The sequence below is a fragment of the Chrysochloris asiatica genome, unplaced genomic scaffold (assembly GCF_000296735.1).
Source record: "Chrysochloris asiatica unplaced genomic scaffold, ChrAsi1.0 scaffold00086, whole genome shotgun sequence".
NCBI classification, from domain to species: Eukaryota; Metazoa; Chordata; class Mammalia; order Afrosoricida; family Chrysochloridae; genus Chrysochloris; species Chrysochloris asiatica.
This window is the reverse complement of record NW_006408604.1, coordinates 2080312-2105051: the sequence shown is the minus strand read 5'-3', so window position 1 is coordinate 2105051 and position 24740 is coordinate 2080312. Positions and strand designations below refer to the sequence as shown.

The following is a 24740-nucleotide window of genomic DNA, read 5'->3' as shown; positions in this document are numbered from 1 at the left end:
ATTGTACGTGCACAAACTGTTAGATTTGTATGTGTTTTGCTGTGTGTATTTTCAACAAAAGCAACAAAATAAAATTTACAGGGGTAAAACCGCTTTCCCAAGGCTCAATTCCCATGTTAATAGGAAAATTAATGAGAAAGAAGAACTAGTTCTATTTAATCTTGAAATTTTATTTGAACAACTTCTCATAGTTTAAAAAATATATTTTTAATTAGGATAGTACTAAGAATTTAAAACACTAAAAATGACTTAATTAGTATATATTTTTATTTGTGTTGCTGCAATTAGATGCAGTCTTTTGTCTGTATTATTTTCTAAGAATCTAGGAACATAATTTTAAAATGTATAGTAAACTCTATTTGGTGTTTTACATTAAGGATCACATATAATACTTAACCTCAGCAACAGATTGTAGGGGGGAAAGCTTAACCACATTAAGATAATGAGATAGAGTCATATGAAAGTATGTAAATATTAAGGATGTCTTAAATTAGGTAAGTTTAATGATATGGTTGAGTTTTTGTTTCTTTTTTTTTTTTAGTTATATTTGAAGAATTTTATTTATCAGCTATATTTTAATTTTTATTGAACAAGTTGAAATACAGGTTGGCCTAGTTAGGTATTCTGTAACTATTCTAAGTGTATTTTTGTCATTTAGTAACTTATTTAGCTCCAGTTACAGAGAAAAGAAAAATTTGCTAACAAAATACATCTTCCTTTATAACCCAGGCCAAGTTAAGCCGATTATGTGAACAAGATAAAGTGGTACATGCTCTGGAAGAGAAACTTCAGCAACTCCACAAGGAGAAAGTAGGACAATTATGTTTATTATCTACAGCTGATGTTACTTTATATGATTATTATCAGGACTCTGATAACTAATGTAAAAAGAATTAAATCAATGATGCAGAACATTAAGTATAATTCTTTTATTATAATAGTACACGCTTGAACAAGCTTTGCTGTCAGCCAGCCAAGAGATAGAAATGAATGCAGATAACCCAACAGCCATTCAGACTGTGGTATTACAGAGGGATGACTTACAGAATGGACTGCTTAGTACATGTCGAGAACTGTCTCGAGCTACTGCCGTAAGTAACAAAATATTTTCGTAGTAGAAGTTGCTGGAATATTAGGCGGTTCTTTTTTTCACATATTATAAGAAGACATAATTAATTTGTTGTTAGTATATTTATATAAATCCATTAAAAACCTGTTAACACCAAGTCAATTTCAACTCATAGCGACCCTAGTACACAGCAAAACTGCCCCATAGGGTTTCCAAGGCTGTAATGCTGTAATAAAGGAGCTCGTTGATGTGCCAGATTGCAAAGCCGTTTGAACTGCAAGGTCAGTGGTTCAAGCTCACCAGCTTCTCCTTGGAAACCCTATACAGGGTCGCTATGGGTCGGAATTGACTCGATAGCACTTAGCAACAACAACAAATAAAGATTAGATTAACTGCCACATTTTTCTCTTGTAGAGTAGTAAGTGGGTTCAAACCATTAGCCTTTCTGTTAGCAGCCAAGCTCTTAACCACTGAGCCACCAGGACTTTATAGCTTGATCTAAGGAACATAAAAACAAAGGATAATCTTTATTTTTTTTAATTAATAAGAAGTATTTTGATCTTCGTGAATTAGATGTTTAGCAGGGAAGATAAATATTCCTATTTTTATGGACCATGCAGATGAAAAATCCTTAAAATGAACATGTAAGATTTATTGCATTGAGGAAATTAATACTTCATGGATTTTAGGGGATCTAGAATACTCTTAGGGAGGTGGTAGCTGGACTCATTTAACCAGCCATTCCGATAAAAGGCACCTGTGAAAAGGTTTAGAAGTCATCAGCATTACCATTTCATTGTCTCAGTGTGATCTAAGTTTAGATGATAGGTTTGAATAAGAAATATAATTAGTAGAACCTTTTAACCCATAGTAATGTGACTTTACAGAGTCTCTTTGGGATTACCAAATCTAAAAGTCTTAAATTGAGTTTGTAAATTGAATGTTTTATGAGTTTAAACAGTCTGCTTAGGATCCTATGATGTGATCATCTGTAAACATTAGTAAGAGCACCTGCCCAGGGAACCCTTTGAAAGACAAATCCAGGCAAAATGTACCCTCATATGGAAGAAAACTGCCAACAAACCCTTGTTTGTATCTCCAAGGAGTTGTTTAGGGAGCAGCTACCTTTTAAGAAAAATCTGTCGACAGTGCAGCTTAACTTAGAAGGGTCTTTCCAGGCTGGCACAACACCAGAATCTCAGCATGACTTTGATTCTAAGCACTAAATTAACATTCCAAATGTGAGCTACTTTTAAAGGTTTTATAGAAATGAAAACTTACGTTGTTTTTGTTGAGCTTTAAGTACCTTATATTTATATCCCCATTTTAAAAATAGTTATTCTGAATGTTACTACTACCTCCTTTGAGTCTCTTAATCATACTGTAATGTTTATATACTTAAAAAAAAACAAAAAAAAACTTTTTAATATCCTTTAGATTGTGAACTCCTTGAAATCAGAAACCAAGTCTCATTCGTCTTTGTAGCTCTAGTATCCAGCCCTATAATGAGGCCCCTTAAAAATTAAATGAATGGTTGAGCCAAGTGACTTCCCCTTGGTTGCATAGCTAGTAAGTGCTATGTCTAGAACTCAAATCCAAGTCTTCTAACATAGCACATATGTTGTTAAGTGCCGTCGAGTCAGTTCTGACTTATAACAACCAGTATAGGGTTTCCAAGACTAAATCTTTGCGAGAGCAAGAAGCCTCATATTTCTCACGTGGAGCAGGTGGTGGACTCAAACCTCGAACTTTGTGTCCAGTTCTTATCCTAAAAAGCTACTGTGCTCCCATAAAACATATACCTATGGATTTTTATAATAATAGAGGTATAAAGAAAATATGTGCACTTGAAATGTCCAAGAATACAAGTAAGCAATCACTGAACAAATTTGAGTAACAAGAAAAAAGAATTTAAAGATGGTCCATATGGGACAAAACTCCTTAAGCCGTAGCACATAACTGAGAATATGGGAGGCAAGCTTGGAAGCACAGGAACTAGAACTGAATGACTGGAGGAGATGATTCATTTTGGCGGATAGGAAACATGTGATTTAAAAAAATCAATGAACAAAGATGTCAGTGTCAAACTATTGAAACACCCCTCTATGTCCCTGTGGCATCAAATGATGGGATATGCTGACATTTAGTAGAAAGTCATTTAATGATATGAAGTCTGTGCTTAAAGCTTTGATTTTAAGAAATCCTAGGGATATATGGTGTTCATTTATATCCAACAATGCTATTTATTATAAAATAATATCCACATACCTACCTCAGAAGCCCTATATAGGGTCGCAGTGAGTCAGAACCAACTCTACGGCTATTAACAAAACAAGAAAGATAAGTTAATGCCATTATTATTCATATTTACACACCAACCACTAAAGCCAGTGATGAGGAGATTGAAGAATTCTGCCAACTTGTATCTGAAATTGACTTACGGGGCTTAAAACTCTTCAAGTCCCACCTGCCCCTCCTCTGCCTACCCCCAGCCACCTTTCCTGTTCTTCCCATCAGGGCTTCAGCCTGATGCATTTGCATTATAGTGTTTGGAAAAATATTGAAAGTACCATGACTGCCAGGAGAACAAACAATTCTGTATTGAGATAAGTAGAGCCAGAATGCTCTTAGAGGCTAGGATGGTGAGACTTGGTTGCCTGTACTTTGGAAATGTTAATCAGGGGTGACCAGTCTCTGTTTTGTTTTTGGTGAGTTTTTTTTTTTTTTTTTCAATATCTATCTAATGATTGGAGGTTAAGTTTCTAGAATAAATAATTTTTCTTAGCATATAATAGGAGTCCTGGTGTGGCGCTGTGGGTTGATGCACCAGACTGCAAAGCCGTTTGAACTGCAAGGTTGGCAGTTCAAGCTCACCAGCTGCTCCTCGGAAACCCTATACAGGGTCACTATGGGTCGGAACCAACTCAACAGCACTAAACAACAACAACATAGTTTATAATACTGTTTTAGTTAAAGAGGAATGATTAAATACATTTGTGGAGTTACATAAGTTCAGGATCTTTCTAAATATTTATTTTTCCCTGAAGGTTTAGTGTTTTGCCCATATTCGATGTGACACTGGAGGATAAGCACTAGACCCAAGGTCAATTTGGACCGCAAGGTCAGCAGTTCAATCACCAGCCACTCCTCAGAAACCCTGTACAGGCTCACTGAGTCAGAACCGACTGGACAACACTTTACAACAACAATATCAATACTAAATTATTAACTTTCTACCAATTTACCTTAATTATATCTTTTCACCATAGTCCACTTCAAGTTTCATGAAAACAGTAGCTTTCACTTACAGATTTAAATTTCACAATTAGAATAAGGTAAAGTAAGTACTTTCAATATGCTTCCAAACTGAGACCAAATATAAGCATCAGTACTTCTTGTAGTACAAGGTACAAAGGTCCAAGGAGATACTAGAAATTTGCCTATTAGTTCTCAGAATCAGTGTTGTTTGACACGATAAGACCTACATATAATTGAGATAAAATTCATTAATCTCTAACATTTTATATGACTCTTTTGCAAATGGATGTTGACCATGAGAATCTAGAAAAACATTCTCTAAGACTAGACCAGTTGTGTTCAAACCAAGTCTGACACGCTCTTAGAAATTTGGGGATATTTTTATTGAAGTTTGAATTTAAATAAGTGGTATTGAAGTCATAGTCATCTAGCATAAGTTTGGGGGTATATAGTAGAATGTACACCACTTATCTGTCAGTTTGTCATACTGTGGTGGATTGCGTGTCACTGTGATCTGGAAGCTATGTTATGGGTATTTTAAATACCAGAAGGGTCGCACACGGTGAACAGGTTTCAGCCGAGCTTCCAGACTGAGACAGACTAGGAAGAAGGAAAGACGACTACTTCTGAATATCTAGTCACTGAAAACCTTATGAATAGCAGTGGAACACTGTCAACACCAGAGTATTGAACACTGAAACATGATGAAAAGCACCAGAATGTTGTCAGATATAGTACTGGAACATGAGCCCCTCAGGTGGGAAGCCACTCAAAATACTACTGGGGAAGAACTACCTCATCAAAGTGGAGTTGACCGTGATGATGCGAATGGAGTAAAACCCTCAGGATCTTCATTTGCTGATGGGTCACAACTCAAAATGAAGAAAAACAGCTGTAAACATCCATTAATAATCAGAACATAGAATGTAAAATTATAAATCTAGGATCATTGGAAATTGTCAAAAATGAAATGGAACACATAAACATCAATATCCTAGGCATTGGTGAGTTACAATGGACTGATATATTGGCCATTTTAAATCTGACAATCACATGGTTTACTATGCCAGGAATGAAGAGGAATAGTGTCACATTCATCATCAAAAAGAACATATCTGTCTTGAAGTACAATGCGGTGTGTGATAGGATCGTATCATCCACCTGCAAAGGAAGTCCAGTTAATTCCACTATTCAAATTTATTCACCATCCACTATAGTGAGTTGATATGAAATTGAAGAATTCTACCAACTTCTTCAGTCTAAAATTGATCAAACATGTAATCAAGATGCATTGATCATTGCTGGTGATTAAAATATGAGATTTGGAAACAAAGAGAAAGGGTCGGTAGTTAGAAAATATGGCTTTGGCGATAGAAACTATACTGGTTATTAAATGATAGAATTTTGCAAGACCAATGACTTATTACTTTCAGATGGGATATATAGGAATAAAATTGACTACATCTATGTTGAGAGATGATAGAGAAACTGAATAGCATCAGCCAAAATAAGGCCAGGGCCTACTGTGGAATAGATCATCAATTGCTGCTATGCAAGTTCAGGCCAAAGTCGAAGAAAATTCATATATCCACAAGCGCCATAATATGACCTTGACTATATCCCAGCTGAATTTACAGACCATCTACAGAGCAGATTTAATGCATTAAACATTAATGATCAAAACCCAGTAGAGTTGTAGGATGGCATCACAAATATCATCCATTAAGAAAGCAGAAAGTATTTGATGAACTTGACCTACACCTATGGAAGCAGTAGCTCAAAAGAGGGAACAAGTCCTTACAGCAAGAATCATTCCCACCCCCTCCACACACAGAGTAGACAGGGATGGGCAACTTGGATATTGGCTACCCAAAATGGGGGGTGGGGGGCTACAAAGGCAAGAAGTGACTGGCTTACAAGCTTTCAAGAGGGAACCTAGATCCAGAGGGCCTGGAGGAAGGTAGAATCTCCAGTGAGTAGTATTCAATCTGATTAGGCGGGGCTGATGCAATGAAATGCAGACGGGTCTCTTGTGATACAATAGTGAATAATTGTTATTAGGACTGATTTTGAGGGTCGGAAATGTAAAGGTAGACGTTTTATAGACATTTTAAAGGGGAGTGACTAACTTTTCAGTCTAGGAACGGAGGTCCCCCCTAGGACCATCAAGGGAGAAGAGCAGAGAGCAGGACCCTACCCAGAGAAGCAGTGATGCCTGAAATGGAGCCAGAGATGATGACATGGAACGGTGGAGCAGCTGGAGACTTTAGATCCAGAGAGGGAGAGCGACTGTGTGCTGAAGACCTGGGGGGTACAGGGGAAGGATTGCATGGAGGGGATTGTAACCATGGCAATGAGATGATATACAATAGAATGAATGTAAAAATGTTCTCCCATGTAAACTATCACATAATTCACAATAAAACATTTAAGAAAAAAAAAGCAGAAAGTCATAAAAAAGACAGGAAAGAAAAAATAGGCCAAAAGTGGATGTCAGAAGAGACTCTGAAAATTGCTCTTGAATGTAAAGAAGCTAAAGTGATTAGAACAAATGATGAAGTAAAGAGCTGAAAACATTTTCAAAAGGCAGCCCAAGAGGACAAGTATTGTAATGAAATGTGCAAAGATCTGGAGTTAGAAAACCCAAAGGAAAGAAAATGATCAGCATTTCTCACACTGAAAGAAATGAAATAAAAAATCAAGCCTTAACTTACAATATTGGAGGATTCTATGGGCAAAATATTGAATGACACAGGAGACATTTAAAGAAGATGGATAGTATGCACAAAGCTACTGTACCAAAAAAAAAGCTGTCTATGATACTCAGCCATTTCAGAAGGTAACATATAATCAAGAACCCATGGTATAGAAGGAAGAACTCCAAGCTGCTCTGAAGGCACTGACAAAAAAACAAGGCTCAAAGGATCTGACAATACAAACTGCAATGTTTCAACAATCAGTGTCAACAAGCTGAAGGTGCTCACTCATGCTGTATGCCAAGACATTTGGAAAACAGCTACCTGGCCAACTGACTGGATGAGATTCATATTTGTATCCATTCCAGTAAAATGTTTACTCAACAGAATGCAGAAATCATCTAACAGTATTTTATGGAATGCAAGCAAATTTTTGTTGAAGATAAATCAAAAATGGTTGCAGCAGTACATTGTCAGGGAACTGCTAGAAATTCAGTCTGAATTCAGAAGAGGATGTGGAACAAGGGATATCACTGCTGATATCAGATGGATCTTGGCTGAAATCAGAGAATATCAGAAAGATGTTCACTTGAACTTTCTTGACTGTACAAAGGCATTTGACTGTATGGATAATAACAAATGATAGATATCATTTTGAAAATGAGAATTCCAGAATACTTCATTGTGCTTATGCGGTGTTCTGGAATATCCATTCTTCACAACGCAATCCATAGCTTGTCATTATCCACGCAGTCAAAAGCCTTTGCATAGTCAGTAAAGCACAGGTAAACATTTTTCAGGTATTCTCTGTTTTCAACTGAGATCCATCTGATGTCCAATGATCTCTCTCAAACCACATCTGAATCTGAATCTGACTTGGACCTCTGGTAGTTCTGTGTAATGGACTGTTGTAGTAGTTTCTTTTTTATCATCTTTAGTAAAATTGTACCTGCATGTGATATTAATGACATCCATTTAGGTCTTTTCATTATTTCTCCTTAATAAACTTTTTCAATGATTTCATTATTCTGTTGGGTCACCTCTCATTGGAATGGGCATAAATAAGGATCTCATCCAATTAGTTGGCCAGGTAGCTGTCTACCAAATTTCTTGGCACAGATGAGTGAATGCCTCTAGTGCTGTATTGTTGTTGGTAAGTGCCGTAGCATCGGTTCTGACTCATAGCAATCCTGTTTTAGGGTTTCTGAGGAGCGCCTGGTGAACTTTAGCCACCGACCTTGCAGTCCAGCACATTAAGCCACAGCACCACACCAAGACTCCAGTGCTGTATTATTAGTTTGTTGAACTATTTCAGTGTGTACTCCATCAATTCCTGGAGCTTTGTTCTTTACCAGTGCCTTCAGTGTACCTTGGACTTCTTCCTTCAGTACCATTGACTCTTCGATTATATGCTACCTCTTGAAATGGTTAAACATCAAACATTTCTTTTTGGTACAGTAGCTCTGTGTATCCATCCATCTTCTTTTGATGCTCTCTGCATCATTCAGTATTTTTCCCGTAGAATCCTTCAATATTGGAAGTCAAGGCTTGAATTTTTTTTCTTCAGTTCTTTCAGCTTGAGAAATGCCAAGTGTGTTCTTCTCTTATGATTTTCTAGTTCCAGATCTTTGCACATTTCATTATAATACTTGACTTTGTCTCCTCTAGCTTCTCTTAAGATATTTTCTGTTAAGCCTTTTTTACTTCCTCATTTTGTCCATTTGCTTTAGCATGTCTATATTGCGGAGCAAGTTTCCGAGTTTCTTCTGACATCTATTTTGGTCTTTTCCTTTTTTCTACGTAATGCACTTTTGCTTTCTTCCTGTATGAGGTTCTTGATGTCATCCCACACTCTTCTGTCTTCAGTCATTAGTATCTAATGCATCAAACCTGTTCTTGGGAGGGTCTCTAAATTTAGATGAGATGTCTTCAAGGTCATATTTTGGCTCTCATGGGCTTAATTTTCTTCCACTTCATTCTGAACTCGCATATGAGCAATTGATTATCTGTTCTACAGTCTTCCCCTGGCCTTGTTTTGCCTGGTGATATGGAGCTTTTCCACCATCTCTTCCCACAGATGTGGAGTCGGTTCCTACTCATAGTGACCCCGAATAGAGCTTCCGAGGCTGTAAATCTTATAAGAAATTAGAAAGCCTCATCTTTCTTCTGTGAAACTGCTTGTACTTTCAAGTTGCTGACCTTGAGGTTAGTGACCCGACTCATAACCACTATGCTACCAGAGTGCCTTTCCCACAGATGTAGTCAGTTTGATTTCTGTGTATACCATCTGGTGAGGTCCATGTTATAATCGTCTTTTATATTGTTTTAAAAAGGGTTTTGCAGTGAATAAGTCATTAGTCTTGCAAAATTCTATAATGCAATCTCCAGCTTCATTTCTGTCACCAAGGACATATTTTGCAACTACTAATCCTTCCTCTTTTTTTCAACCTTTGCATTTCAATCACCAGTAATTATCAGTGCATCTTGATTGCATGTTTGATCAATTTCAGGCTTAAGAAAATAGTAGAATTCTTCAGCTTCATCATCACTGGCTTTAGTAGTTGGTGCTTAAATTATAGTGGTATTAACTGGCCTTCCTTGTGGGAGTATGGATATTATCCTATCACACAGAGCATTATACTTCAAGATAGATCTTGAAATGCTCTTTTCGATGATGAATGTAACATCATTCCTTCTCAATTGGTTATTCTCAGCATAGCCATATGATTGTCAGATTCAAAATTGCCAGTACAGTCCATTTCAGCTCACTAATGCCTAGGATATTGATGTTTATACCTTCCATTTCATTTTTGACAATTTCCAATTTACCTAGATTGGTACTTTATGCAGTCCATGTTCTCATTATTAGTGGATATTTAAAGCTGTTTCTCCTCAGCTGATCTTGTAGATGGTACAGGACCAGTCAGTGTTTCATTCAGAGCAGTTTAAGGCAGAAATCTCTGGTTATGGAAGATTCTGTGTTACTAATTCATTCAGTATTTCCTGACTGCTTTAAACATACCAACACCACACCACATTCTATTTGTTGTTGCTGTTAAGTCATCAAGTGAATTCCGACTCATAGCGACCCTGCAAAGGGTTTCCAAGGAGCCACTGGTGAGCTTGAACCACTTACCTTACAGTTCAAATGACTTTGAGTCTGACTCATTAGCCCCCAGTGCGACACCAGGACTCCTGGTTATATTACTGATCAAATGCAGTGTCTGCTCTTAGTTTGTTGATGTTATTCTCATAGGTGCTCTGATAACATAGTGATTACAAGTCATGCTGCTAACATGGTCAGCAGTTCAAAACTACCGGCTGTTCTGCGGAAGAAAGATGAGACTTTCTGCACCCGTAAAGATTGATAGTCTCAGAAACCCTATTCAGGCTTGCTGTGAGTCAGAACCAATTCCACGGCACACCACCACTTTGAGACAGCTGAAAAATAAGCCTAAAGGAGAATAGTTACACTCCCATAGGATAGGATCCCTCAACAGGATGATGCAAAGATATGTTGTTGAGCATATACAGAATCATTCTGTATTCAATAGATTGCATGCTAAACTAACTATCAAAAAAATTTGTGATTCAGAGTTTGGGGGTGATTTTTTTCTTCTTTTACCCAAAGAAGAAAAAGTATAGATGGCTATATTATGTCTCTATGAGCAAGATTTACTGAATTGCAGTTAACGGAATTAGTTTGTTTGAATGCCTTTACTGTAAGTGTATCTTAAGTAAATAAAGCCATACCAAGTTTTTGGTGTCTTACTGAAAATCCTGTTGGATAAGTATTGGACTGCCAACTGGAAGGTTGGTAGTTCAAAACCACTAGACACTTCTCAGGAGAAAGATGAGCCTCTCTGGTCCCATAAAAATTTACAGTCTTAGAAGCCCTTTAGTGGGTTTAGAGCTTATTAAAAATCTATCATATAAAATATAAACGATCTGGTATTTTTGTTCATGAAGAAATTTTATAATGCAGAGATAAGAAAAGATTTAAACCTCTTCTGCATTTTATAAGAGTACCTTTGAAAAACTGTACCTCATTGCCTCGTAGTGGTTACGAATCGGGCTGTGAACTGCAAGGTCAGTAGTTCAAAACTACCAGCTGTTCCGTGGAAGAAAGATGAGGCTTTCTGCTCCCGTAAAGATTTACAGCCTCGGAAACCCTGCACAGGGTCGCTATGACTCGGAACCTACTCCACGGCACATAACAACAACATTGCCATGAATGAGATAAAGTAGTTCATCAAAATTAATATTCTTTAGACATTTGACTCGATATGGGTATTTTTATGTCATGAATGAATAAAGAGTTACACTGGAGGGTTTTGCTTATTTTTTCCTTTTTTAGTAAATTTAATTGCAGCAGTAGCACAGTAATAAACACCTAAGTTGTTCAAGTAAGTCATGTTGAAATGGGCAAAAATCAAAGCCATATGATATTTTTTCCCCAATATAAACTGCATGATTTTCTAATATCTAGAAAAGGTGTAATTGTAGTTGATAGCACCATTAAAGCCGATTGTCCTGCTAAAATAATCAATACTTTATGTTTTAGGAACTGGAGCGAGCATGGAGAGAATATGATAAATTAGAATATGATGTAACTGTTACCAGGAACCAGATGCAGGAACAGCTAGATCGACTTGGTGAAGTTCAGGTGCGTTGTGACTAGTGTGGTAGCACCCACTTTGTTAGATTAATGCATGGTCTTACAATTTTGAACTCAAGACTAGTTCAGACACACTTTTGAATCCTTTCAATGACAGGGATAGTATATCTCACAAAATAGTCCCCGCCCCTCATTTTTAAAGTACTTCTCTGCTCCAAACTATCTGAGCTCTGTCATTAATTCCTATAAATGTAACTTCATATTCCTTTGAAATTTATATGTATTATTTTGGTTTGAGATATTTAATTATATGAATTTATCAAATAATAGACATTGTATCCTTTTTATATTTATTCTAATATGTTTTGCATTTAATGTCTCTTTTTTGTCAAATTATATTTAATCTATTGTCTTGGCTGACATATTAAAATAGGGGAAGCTGAACACCATTTGATATAAAGAATCTGGTTTTGTAAAGAGGTAGATTTGTGGGCTAATACACTGGACCACAAGGTCAGCAGTTCAAATTCACCAGCCGCTGTGTGAAAACTCTATACAAGTTTGCTATGAGTCAGCTCTGACTTGTCACCTAACAACACCAATAGGATCATGTTGCAGGTCTCAGTTTTCTCATCTGTAAAATGAAAATAATAATCTGTCTTAAAGTATTAGAAGAATATGGATCATACATGTTTTTAAAAACAGTAAAAATCACTTAAATTTGATCATCTTTGGAATCCCAGTAGGCTCAGCAGGCAAATCAGTGAAATGAATAAACGATCCACAACTTTGACCTATAAAAAGATAAACTGCTCTATATCTGCCCTGTCCATTACAATAGCCACTGTACTGTGGAATAATGCTCTAGACTGCAAGGTCAGTTTGAAATGCAAGGTTGGTGGTTCAAACTCACCAGCTGCTCCTCAGAAACCCTAAACAGGTTCCATATGAGTCAAAACTGACTGGACAGCACTTAACAACAACAACCCACAGGGTGCTGTTGAACTCTTGAAATAATGGCTCGTGGGATTAAAGAACTAGATTTTTAATTATATTTCATTACAATTATGTAAATTTAAATAGCCACATATAGATATGACATCTTTTAAACAGTACAGCTACACTGTCAATAATCTACTATAAACGTAAGTTACTAGATGCAGTGGAGGATTACTGTGTCCAAGGTTGACTCAGTAGCAACTAATTACAATCACAAGGTTTAGCCCAGTGGTCAATAAATTTTCTATAAAAGGCCAGATGTTAAATATTTCTGATGTTGCAGGTACATTCACTCTCTTAGATATTTTTGTATATATTTTTTTGTCTTTTTAATAACCCTTTGAAAACATGAAATCAGTTCTTGACTTGAGACCATACATAAAGGGACTGTGGACCACAGCAACTTGCCAGCCCTGGTCTAACTTAACGAAAAGTATTTATTGTGATAGTTGAATCCTAGAATATTAAGAGGACCTCAATAAGTGAAGAAGTATAATTGGTATGACATTGTCAAAATGAAAATTCTTCCCTTACATCAGTTTTTTTTTATCAAATTTCCAGAATTTTCTAGAGAAGTGAGATTCTACATTCTCACTCCTAGATTGCAGATTCTCACAAAGATTCTAATATTTTGAAGGTTCTAATAATATAAACTCATGGATAGTTACAACATTTTGAGGGGAGAAAAGAAGCAAGTGTAGAAGATGCACTATGAAGAGATTACACATGTGTTGGACCAATTACATCGCTGATCTATGCTTCAGTTTCTTCTGAAGATTATAATACTACCTACCCAGGCCATATTATTATTAAGATCAAATATGTTGATACTTTTCAAGCACTTAGAATAGAACCAGGCACATAAAACATGCTGTTCAAGTGCTTGTTGAATACGTAAGTAAACAAGCAAACCTAATAGAAAGCCGTAGTGTTAAACATGGTATGGTACAGGAAAAATGAAACAGAATAGAAAGCTCAACAGCAGACCATGTGTATATGAAATTTGGTATTGATCAGTAAAAAAAAGATCAGTTACTAGTAGATGGTATTGTATAAACAGCATCATTGCTGTATTGATACCTTGCTCATACCATATACAAAGGTGAACTTCAAATGAATAAGAGACTTAATGATAAAAGTAAACTTGAATAACAGGAAATGTAGAGTGGGGATGGACTTGTCAAGAAAGACCCAAAAAATACTGCCCTCAAAGAAAAAATGAAAGTAGGAGCAATAAAGAAGAGAAAGAAAGAAAGCAAGGAAGAAAGGGAAAAAAGGTGGGATGAAGAGAAAGAGAAAAAAAATGTTGATATTTGACTATCAAAATTATAAAATTTTCTCCTCAACAAAAGCAAAATAGATAATATATGGCACACTGGAAAACAGTGGTATTTTTTACCTCTAAAATTTATCAAGAGTTTACTATTTAGACATGCAAGGAACAGTTTCATTGTGATTTGGAGAAAACGTCTACAAAAATGGCATATAGACCATTTCTGATTTCCACTGGCTTCACAAGAAGAAATGAGAATCACTCAAATCTACCCATGGCTGATTTCCTGTCATGTGGAGGTCTGACATGCCTCTACCCTACAACCTTCCTTACCCTATGCTGACAACAGCAATTCCTCCCACAACACTCTGCTTTACATCTGGGTTCGTTAATCTGCTAAAACAGCCACACCGAACTGACAAACATAATATTCATGATTATGGATTTTTTTAGGGAAGTTAATTGAATACATTTCAGGATCCAAAACAGCTCAAGATACAACAGCTCTCCAGTCAGGAATGCCTCTTCAGTCATGTGGTCCCTTGGCCTCTGCCCTACTTGGGCAAGTGTTACAAAACTCCTTTAGCTAGTCTGTAAATGCCCAGAGGGAGCATTCTGCTGCAAGCCAGCCTCCTGGCCATAGGTACTCAACTTTGCTGGCTCTTTGACCTAGAAGCTTACAGCTGCTCTGTCTTCATGCCACTGCCTCTGCTGTCTCCGCTTTACAAGTGGGACTCTCACACTCCACTCATGTTATTCTTTGTTAGGGTTCCTAGAATTCTCTGTTCCTGCTTTTGAGGTATCTCCTTTTAAGCCTATCAGGATGGCAGAACTAACCAATCCCACCCAGCATTAGAGTCCTGTATAGTCCCTATTTGTATAATCCCACAAAACCTGGTTTGGTGCTGTGGGTTAATGCACCTGACTGCAAAGTCAGCTTGAACCACAAATTTGGCAATGCAAACTCAACAGCCACTCCTTGGAAACCCTATACAGGGTTGCTATGTGTTGGAACCAACTCAACGGCACTTAACAACAACAGCAATCCAATCATTTGTTGGGAATTAAGGCTTTGTTCAAGGTACCACACCGTCCAATAGAAAAATGGACAGAATTGTAGTTAAGTGCCATGGAGTCAAGTTTCTAAGGATAGCTGCTGGTAGGTTTGTAATTGCCGGCCTTTTGTTGTCCAGTGCTGAACCTACAGTGCCACACAAGGAATCCAGACATAGAATGGATTGTTGTTCACAGCCATCTAGTTGGTTGCGACCCTATATAGAGTTTCCGAGGAGTGGCTGGTGAGCTTGAACCGCCAACCTTTCTGTTCAAACGGACTTTGCAGTCTAGCACATTAACCCACAGCACCACACCAGGACTCCAGACATAAAATACGAGTAGTTAATTTACAGGAGGGAACACTCAAATTCCTAAGTGTTAGAAAATAAAACAAAAATAAGATTTCCACTATATACTTTTCAGATGGGAAAATTTGTTCTGTTACAAAAGTAATTCATATTCTTTATAGAACATGCAAGTGTCTAATTTTTATAGTTGATCTTCTCTCCTAATTAGTCTGAGTATCCACATCTCTGGACTGTTGTGTTTGGGTCTTGTGTGAGTACTTCCTCTTTTACTTTGATGCTTCTGCCCTGTGATATAGAAAACTAGATAACTAAGCTCATATGCTAGTGTCTTTTTGAGGCAGGATTATTAGCAAATAGTCGTTAGGCTTATACTATGAAAACATTCCAATTCTTCTGAAAATTCTTTAACTTGATAATTAAATATGTTTAGTATTTATAGACATAAAAAAACATATTCATGAAAAAAATTACTTGCTAGGTATTTTGACAGTTTTTCTGCTCCATTACCTGTGTCTTAGAATTACATTCATAAAATACAGTGTTTATTGTTAAGTATGTATCAGTAAGAATCAAAGTTCTACTAAGTCTTAGAGAAAGCCGTTTGATCTTATTTCTCTGTGTCAGAATATTTAGTCTGAGGGCATGAAAAAGATATGAAAAGTAAGAAAGTAGATATACAAAAATGGCACTGATAATTTTGGACTCAAAATTCATTCTACAAATATATGTATTTAGCTCTATCAGTAAAAAGTCTTGTAAATATATTTTGTTAATAGGTTTGTTTTGGGTTTTTTTCTTCCTTTTTTGGCATTTCCCTTTATGTTCTAGAGCCAGAGCTTTGAATTATTTCAAACCAGTTCAGTCAGATTCTACCCAGTGAAATATGAACAGACCTAAACTTGTAAAATGTTGGGTGTACCAGAATAAGAAAAATTATGAATCAAAGCCTGGACTTATAGTGAAGAGGTATAGTGAGCCCTCTGAGGCAGCGTCATGTAGGAAATTGAGCTATCGTCAGGACTGTGGAGAGGAAAACACATTTAAAGTAGACTTGCTTACTGCCATCTTTGAGCCAGCTACCCTTGTTTCTGACTGTGCCAATTTTAAGAGATTTGGTTGCTGTGCAACACCAAAACTGCCCTTATTTTCTAAAAAGGAGATTACGTTGATGCCAGTACACCTGCATTTTACAAATTCAAATCTGTTTCAGTGTCCCCTCATTGACCATGACTTCATTGGTCTCATGACATTCCTAGAATGCAGGAAGCTAATATAAGTGGGCTTCGAAAGTTCATAGAAAATTTCTCTTTAGTCGTTTGATTACATGTTTCCGTGAACTTTTGAAGCCCGCTCATGTGCTTTATTTCATCCATCCCTCAAGAACTGTTGGCTTTGTTTTAAGTTGGAACTTGTGAGGGGTTTGTTTTGCTTTTGTTTTTGTTTTCCATTTTTAGTCCTTCTATATCATTATGCCTTCTAGGGATCATAAATAATGTAAGGCAAAACTTACTTTAAGAGTTGATTTTATTTATAACTTTTTATTAAAAATACTTTTACCTTCCTTCAAGTATCAATCCAAATTTTATTTGCAGATGTCCAAACGCTTCTGTATATGATCTTCCGTGAGTTGTTTCAGAACTCAGGTCTGTCGTGGATTATTTCATAGGCAGAGCCACGGCTGATTAACAAATTATTTGACACAGAATCCACTGTCACTTGTCTGTTTATTCAACAGAATCATTTCACATGCACACCAGCGTTGTCATCAGCCATGGATGTGGACACATGTTTTAATATTACTGGAATGGGGATAATTTTTTACTCAATTTGTGTGTATATATATGTATATACATGTACATATGTATTATGTATGTATGTTTATACACACATATATATATAATTTGTAACATTTGTGACTTTGCTTAATGGCTTTTCTTGTTCGTGGTTTATCCATTTTATTGGTAGACTGAATCAGCAGGAATTCAGCGTGCACAGATTCAGAAAGAACTTTGGAGAATACAAGATGTCATGGAAGGGCTAAGTAAACACAAACAGCAACGAGGCACTACAGAAACAGGTAAATTAACTTTGAATTTCATTATGCCTTATTTGGCCACAGTATTATAGCTAAATGGAATGGCTCATATAATTGGATTAATTTTATTATTCAAGTGAGTTGTTTTGACATCAGAAAATGAATACTCTGCTTTATAATATGTAGTCAGTACACAGGAAAGCCCCACTGATCTCACATCTCAAAAATATCCCTTGTTTTCTGAGTGAAAACACAAAAAGTATTTTGGTTTTACAATTGTTTTTTCCCCCCATACCTAAAAGCTCGGCTCATGTTTTAATAATTTTCCAAAGTTTGCTGTTCTACCTTAATACAATACAATGGATTGACTTTATTTATGCATTTCTATATTATTAAAACTTAACAACAACAACAGCATATTAATGGACATGTAGGTTGTTTTGAGCTTTTGCTGCCATACCAACTTGCCCTCAAGTCAAAATGAACATTATTTTACGTGCATCTGAACCACATACATGCTAGATTCCAAGAAGTAAGTTTCTGGCACACGTTTTCCATTTTAATTCATATAGGCAAATTGCCATCTAAAAGCTTACATCACATTATACTTAATACTAGTTATGTTTCAGAAATCCCATTGTCCCATACTCTAGTTAAAACTGGGTCTTTTAAAGAAAGTGTAATTGGTTTCAAATCCTGAAAACATTAACAACAAGTGAGAGATTTAAAATGAACAGCTTCGTTTGAAATAAGTGTAATGAATTTTTTTCTGTAGATTTACAGGGATGTGTTTAGTATATAAACTAGTTGTTTTATAATTTTTTAATAGGTATGATTGGATCAAATCCTTTTTCAACAGTCAAGTATAAAAATGAGGTGAGTTTGGATTATGTTTTTAACTATAATGATTTTAATTATTTAAAGTGTGAATTCTAAGAAATTAAGCTTTCTCTGCTCTTTTAACAAAAATGTTTTTAAAATATATTCTATTCAAAAGTTGTTGACTTAATCTTGAAATTTTCTTGGTTCGGTAATTTAGTACTTTTAACAAATGTTATTGCTCTTTCCTTTTTTAATGCAAAAATAAATCGAATCACCACTTGTCATCAATCTTAGAAGTTTAACATTGTCTTACTTTTCTGTAAAGTTAAGTTGGCTGTGTCTCATGCATGATGTAAAGAAATTATAGATACAAAGAGATACTGTCAACCTAATTGAAAGAGTCTTTGGTTTTTAATATTTTATAAAAAGCAAACAGAAATGTTTCTCTTTTTTTCTCTTAAAATTTGAAAAAGAGAGTCGTTTTTAATATTGATTCTTCTATTTTCAAAATGAAATTAAATGATTCATTTCATACAATTGTCAACTTGGATGTTGAATGTAACCTGTATATTATAGGAGAAATGAAAATAAACCATATTTGAAATTGAGTTACTGGTTGTCGTAAAAAATTTTGGTTTTACTTTTCAGTGAGCTTTTCAACTTGACAGTGTCCCTTTAATTATCTTAAAGTAAATATATAAGTTAATATACCATTGAAAAAAAATAGGTATACTTAATTCAATATGCTTATCTAAATAAGGTGACTATTCTACAATCTTTAGGAAGAGGAAGTAGTCCCACCTCGTCCTCCACTTCCTCGGTCTTATGACTTTACAGAGCAGCCTCCCATAATCCCCCCTCTGCCCAGTGATAGCAGCTCCTTGCTCTGTTATAGCAGGGGCCCAGTGCATCTGCCTGAAGAAAAGAAGATTCACCAAGTTCAAGGATATCCAAGAAATGGATCTCACTGTGTAAGTGGCTGGAATAGCCACATAATAATCAATTAATTATATGTGCCCTCTCATTTTTTTTTTAAGTTACTTTATTTACAAACAATTTTTTTTTTTTTACCATCGTCTCCTTTTTGATATAACCCGTTTAGCCAGTGCTTTTTTTGTGTATATATCTAACTTTATCTTATGTATTTTTCTTATTTTGGTTTCACTATTCTCATTTGTTTGAATATTTTCATAATTGTGGTTGCTTTGCTTTGTACATCTTGAAGGAGTCAGTTTTAATAATACATCGGTTTAAAATATTAGAAGCAACATTATATGTTTAGACTCAGAAGAGAGAAAAAACAGGATTCATGTAGGATTGATGAAAGGGTTGGGATGTGGGTATTTCCATCTAGGATGTAGAAATTGCCAAGGAGACACTTTACTATTGAAAATTTGAAATATTAGGATTAATCAAATAACTGTAAAATATAATAAGCAGAGTGGGGAAACGAATAAAGCTAATTTTGAAAACAATAAAATATCTCTAACAGGAACCTTAGTGCTGAGATTCCAGATGCATGAACTTCATTTAATCAGACTACCTTCTAAATGAAAATTTCTTGAGTTAATATGATATAATTATTTGTAGACATCAGTTATGACATAATAAATATGTCCTAATGACTTTATCCTTGAAGAGGAATAATCTTACTTTCAAAACCAAAAATTTTCCTTCATTTTCCTCTCCCTTAGTTGTGACATATATTTAATTGTGCTACTTTCAAGACAATTGTGTATGGGGCTGTTCATTTTTAGAATTTGATCTCTTAGTCTTTAGAAGTAAACATTTTAGCCTTTTTTTTTTTTTTAATTAACATATCTTCCTTTCAAGGGTCCAGATTATAGGCTTTACAAGAGTGAACCAGAGCTAACAACTGTGGCAGAAGTTGATGAATCTAATGGAGAAGAAAAATCAGAAACAGTTTCAGATATGGAATCTTCCGTTGTTAAAGGTCAGTATTTGCTTTATGTTTTAGCTCCTGTATGTTTCAGACATGTTCACAGTAAATTCATTTTATGTATTGTTCCTTTACATATGAGTCTACAATCCCTAATCTGAAACCTTAGTTTCTAAATAAAAGTTTTTTAAGTGTTAGGAAAGTACCATAGTTCATCTTGGTGAAGAATAAGACCGTACCCCCCGCCTTATAAAAACATAAAGATTCCTGGAATTTTGTTCTACATGGGATAAATGAAAACTATAAAAAGCTTCATATCCATCATGTTCAGTTTTGCTAACTTAGTTATGTCAAACTTTTGAAAATTTTTCCATTTCAGACGATTTAGTTTTTTTCCTATTTCAAAATTGTTCATAAGGAACTAGGAACTAAAATAAGTATTCACACAATTCTGTAAAATAAGTTCTATGAAATAATATTTTCTCTTACTGTGTGCACCCCAGAGTCCTGGTGTGGTGCTGTAGGATAAGCACTCAACCATAAGGTCGGTTTGAACCCCAAGGTTGGCAGTTCAAACTCAACAGCCACTCCTTGAGGTCTAGCCATTATATTCTATTTAATAGATTATAGTAGATAAGATCACTATATTGTAATGATGTAGGGGAATGGTTATGTAAGTTAAAACACATAGGGAAAACGTGTTTGTAACTCACTTGCAAATGGTTCACCAAAAAAGTCTGTGTGTAGATGTAGAAGTACTTATACAGAGATCAAGCAATATGGCAAAATGTAAAATTATTAAAAACAAAACCATATTGATCATAACCCACTCGACAGATTTCTGTCATCTATAAAGGATTATACTTACATATGAAAAATTGTTAAGTGCCATTGTTTACATATCTTTTTCCAAAATGGGAAAAGTTTTAAGGTAACCTAGAGTCAGTTTTTTTTCCACAGAAATACTCTAAAATCTTGAAAACTTAATATTTATACATCTTTCTGTTTCTCACCTTAAATCATATCATTTCTCATTGATAGTTTTGTTATCTTCTTACCCTCTCATAAAAATTAGAAACTAAGCAGTCATAGTTTCCTCATCATATTGGTGGAGATTATTATAAGCATTTTGGAAATTTTATAGTACAAACAAAAGTAAATGTTTTCAGAAATGTGTCAAACTAATTTCCTGACCACTCTGCCCACAGAAAATGATTATAAATGCTAGTTTATGTCACTTTATTTATTTTTTATTTAAAAAAATATCTCCAATTTGGGAAACATTTTTAAAGGAATTTTCAGAGTACTTGATGATAAAGTACTTGATGATAAAGTACTTGATGAAAGGTACCAAGAAGTACCTACTAGAACATGTTGACCAAGGCATTCTTCATGGATCAAGCCGCACACTCAACAAACATCTTTTAACAAACAGTTCCTCATACAAGCTAAAATGTTGGCCCTTGCTCCTTTTGGGTTACAAGCAGTTAAATGTTCAAGAAGCTGAATTTTCTTTTCAGAGCAGCAAAAGTGAAGATGTTCAGCCAAACTGCCATTTGATTCAAAATGAAATTTAGCTTAGATTGAGGGCAGCCATTTTATTTTGGTTGAGTGTTTGGTTGTATTTCAGTAGGTTTTATTTGAATTTTCCAAATATACAGTTGTATCATAATGATACCATTACGTTCTCCTAAATGTTAAACCATACGTCTTTCCCTGGAACTTGTAGCTCTACAATAGCATTAAGATACAGAGGGTGTACTGATCATCCTTAATGGACATGGCGATCAGTTTTTTCCATGGGTCATATTCATTTTGTTTCATATCAGCATTTTATATTATGGATGTATCTGTTGAGTCTTATGAAAAAAATGTTGAATTTTATTAAATATCTTGATGATTATATTCTTCTTTTATTATGGGGTGGAGGATATGTGCCATAAAGTTGGTTCCGATTCATAGCAACCCTGTACAGGGTTTCCGAGGCTGTAAATCTTTATGAGAGCAGAAAGCCTCAACCTTCTCCCATGGAAGCTGGTAGTTTCGTACTGCCGACCTTGAGGTTCACAGCCCGATTCGTAACCACTACGCTACCAGAACTCCTTTTCTCTTATTATAGTGAACTATAATTTATAGACTTACTTCTTACTTAAGCAAGAGAAACATAAGTGTCTGCACCCTCAAAGATTTACAGCCTCCCACCCCCTCCATACACAGAGTAGACAGGATGGGCAACTTGGGCATTGGCTACCTAAAATGGGGGGCTACAAAGGCAAGAAGTGACTGGCTTACAAGCTTTCAAGAGGAAGCCTAGATCCAGAGGACATGGAGGAAGGTAGAATCTCCACTGAGTAGTATTCAATCTGTCTGAGTGGGGCTGATGAAAGGAGATGCAGATAGGTCTCTTGTGATACAATAGTGAATAATTGTTATCAGGACTGACTGTGAGGGTTGGAAATATAAAGGTAGACATTTTATAGCAAAAGCATGGGAGTGACTAACTTTGCAGTCTAGGAGCAGAGGTCCCTGGAACCATCAAGGGTGAAGAGTGGAGAACGGGACCCTACCCAGAGAAGCAGTGATGCCAGAGATGATGATGAGGAAAGATGGAGCAGTTGGAGGCTTTAGACCCAGAGAGGGAGAGGGGCTGTGTGCTGACGACCGGGGGGTAGGCTTTCAGGGTGTACTTTTTGGTTGGTTGGTGATGCATGGAAGGGATTGTAACCTTGGCAATGAAACAATATGTGATAGGATGAATATAAAGCTAATGTTCTCCCATGTAAACTATCACATAATTCTCAATAAAACGTTAAAAAAAAAGATTTACAGCCATGGAAACCCTATACAGGGTCACTGAACTAGAACTGACTCAATGACTCTTAGCAACAAATCATGTTGTATTTTTCTTTTAACAGACTACTAGATTCTTTTTGGTAACAATTTTAGATTTTGTTTTCATTTTTTTGTGTGTGAATAAGATTGTCATATAGTTTTTTACATCCATTCCACACACACACCACAAAAAAAGAAGCCAGATTGATGGCCAACATTTAAAAATTGGGACTTGGTAGTTTTTCTGAAAAACTCCTGGAAAGTTTATCTTTTTAATTTTTTTTTTTTTTTTTTGTCCCTAATAATTCCATGCAAGTAAAGTTTTACTAAAGGTGATACAGAAACGGCTGCAAGCATACATTGACAGAGAACTTCCAGAGATTCAAGCCGGATTCATAAGAGGCCGTGGAACGAGGGATATCGTTGCTGATGTCCAATGGATCTTGGCTGAAAGCAGAGGATATCATAAAGATGTTTTCCTGTGCTTTATTGACTACACAAAGGCTTTTGATTGTTTGGATTATGACAAGCTATGGACAACATTGCAAAGTATGAGTATTCCGGAACACTTAATTGTGCTCATGAGGAATCTGTACCTGGACCAAGAGGCAGTTGTTCAAACAGAACATGGGAACACTGAATGGTTTAAAATTAAGAAAGGTGTACAACAAGGTTGTATTCTTTCACCATACTTATTCAACCTGTATGCTGATCAAATCATCCAAGAAGCTGGGTTATATGAAGAAAAACGTGGCATCAGGATTGGAGGAAAGCTCATTAACAACCTGCAATATGCAGATGATACAACCTTGCTTGCTGAAAGTGAAGAGGACTTAAAATATTTACTGAAGAAGTATATATTGCATCTCAATGTAAAGAAAATGAAAATTCTCACAACTGGACCAATAAACAATATTTTTATCAACGGAGAAAAGATTGAAGATTCTCAAGGACTTCATTCTTCTTGGATCAACTATCAACACTCATGGAAGCAGCAGTCAAGAAATCAAATGACATACTGCATTAGGCAAATCTGCTGCACAAGACCTTTTTAAAGTGTTAAAGAGCAAAGATGTGAGCTTGAGGACTGAGGTGCGCTTGAACCAAGCCATGGTATTTTCAATAACCTCATATGTATGTGAAAGTGGGACAGTAAATAAGGAAGGCCATAGAAGAATTGGTTCATTTGAGTTATGATGTTAGAGGAGAATATTGAAAGTGCCATGGGCTGCCCATAGAATCAACAGATCTGTGTTGAAAGAAGTGCAGCCAGAGTGCTCCTTGGAGGCCAAGATGACCAAACTTCATCTTTCATACTTTTAACATATTGTCAGGAGGGACTGGTCACTGGAGAAGGATATCATGTTTGGTAAGGTGGACGGTCAGAGACAAAAAGGAAGACCGCCCCAGCAAGATGAATTGGCCAAGTGGCAGCATTGATGGACTCAAGCGTGGCAACAGTAGTGAGGTTGCCCCAGGATTGGACAGTGTGTCGTTCTGCTGTGCATAAGGTCGCTATGAGTCAGCATCAACAACAAAATAATTCTAGGAACTCCTCTAACTAAATGTCTGAAATGTAACAGTCCATTATAGTATATTTTGACCACCTGACTTTAGTAGGATTTTTTTTTTTTTTTAAGGCCTCTAAATAGCATTTAAGGAGCCCTCAAGGAGCCCTGGCGTAGCGCTGTAGTTTAAGCACTGGACCACAAGGTCAGCAGTTGAAATCCACCAGCCATTCCTTGGAAACCCTATCAGGGTCACTATGTGTCAGAACCAACTTGATGGCACTTAACAACAACAACAAACAGCATACAAAGGAGCCCTGGTGGTGCTATAGGATAGGCATGGTCAGCAGTTCAAGTCCACCAGCT

At 36.0% G+C, this 24740-nt stretch overlaps 1 protein-coding gene across 3 annotated transcripts in view; it reads left to right on the top strand.

The window, feature by feature from the left end:
* PLEKHA5 (pleckstrin homology domain containing, family A member 5) overlaps positions 1 to 24740 on the top strand; it is a 281368-nt gene that overhangs the window by 245152 nt on the left and 11476 nt on the right. For 2 of the 3 annotated variants that reach the window (XM_006866016.1, XM_006866015.1), the window contains 6 exons: positions 730 to 810; positions 942 to 1091; positions 11588 to 11689; positions 17243 to 17354; positions 18142 to 18188; positions 19968 to 20088. In XM_006866016.1, the coding sequence (XP_006866078.1) occupies positions 730 to 810; positions 942 to 1091; positions 11588 to 11689; positions 17243 to 17354; positions 18142 to 18188; positions 19968 to 20088 (613 nt within the window). Of the gene's footprint in view, positions 1 to 729; positions 811 to 941; positions 1092 to 11587; positions 11690 to 17242; positions 17355 to 18141; positions 18189 to 18916; positions 19106 to 19967; positions 20089 to 24740 lie in introns of all 3 variants that reach the window. The other variant, XM_006866014.1, reaches the window with a different exon arrangement.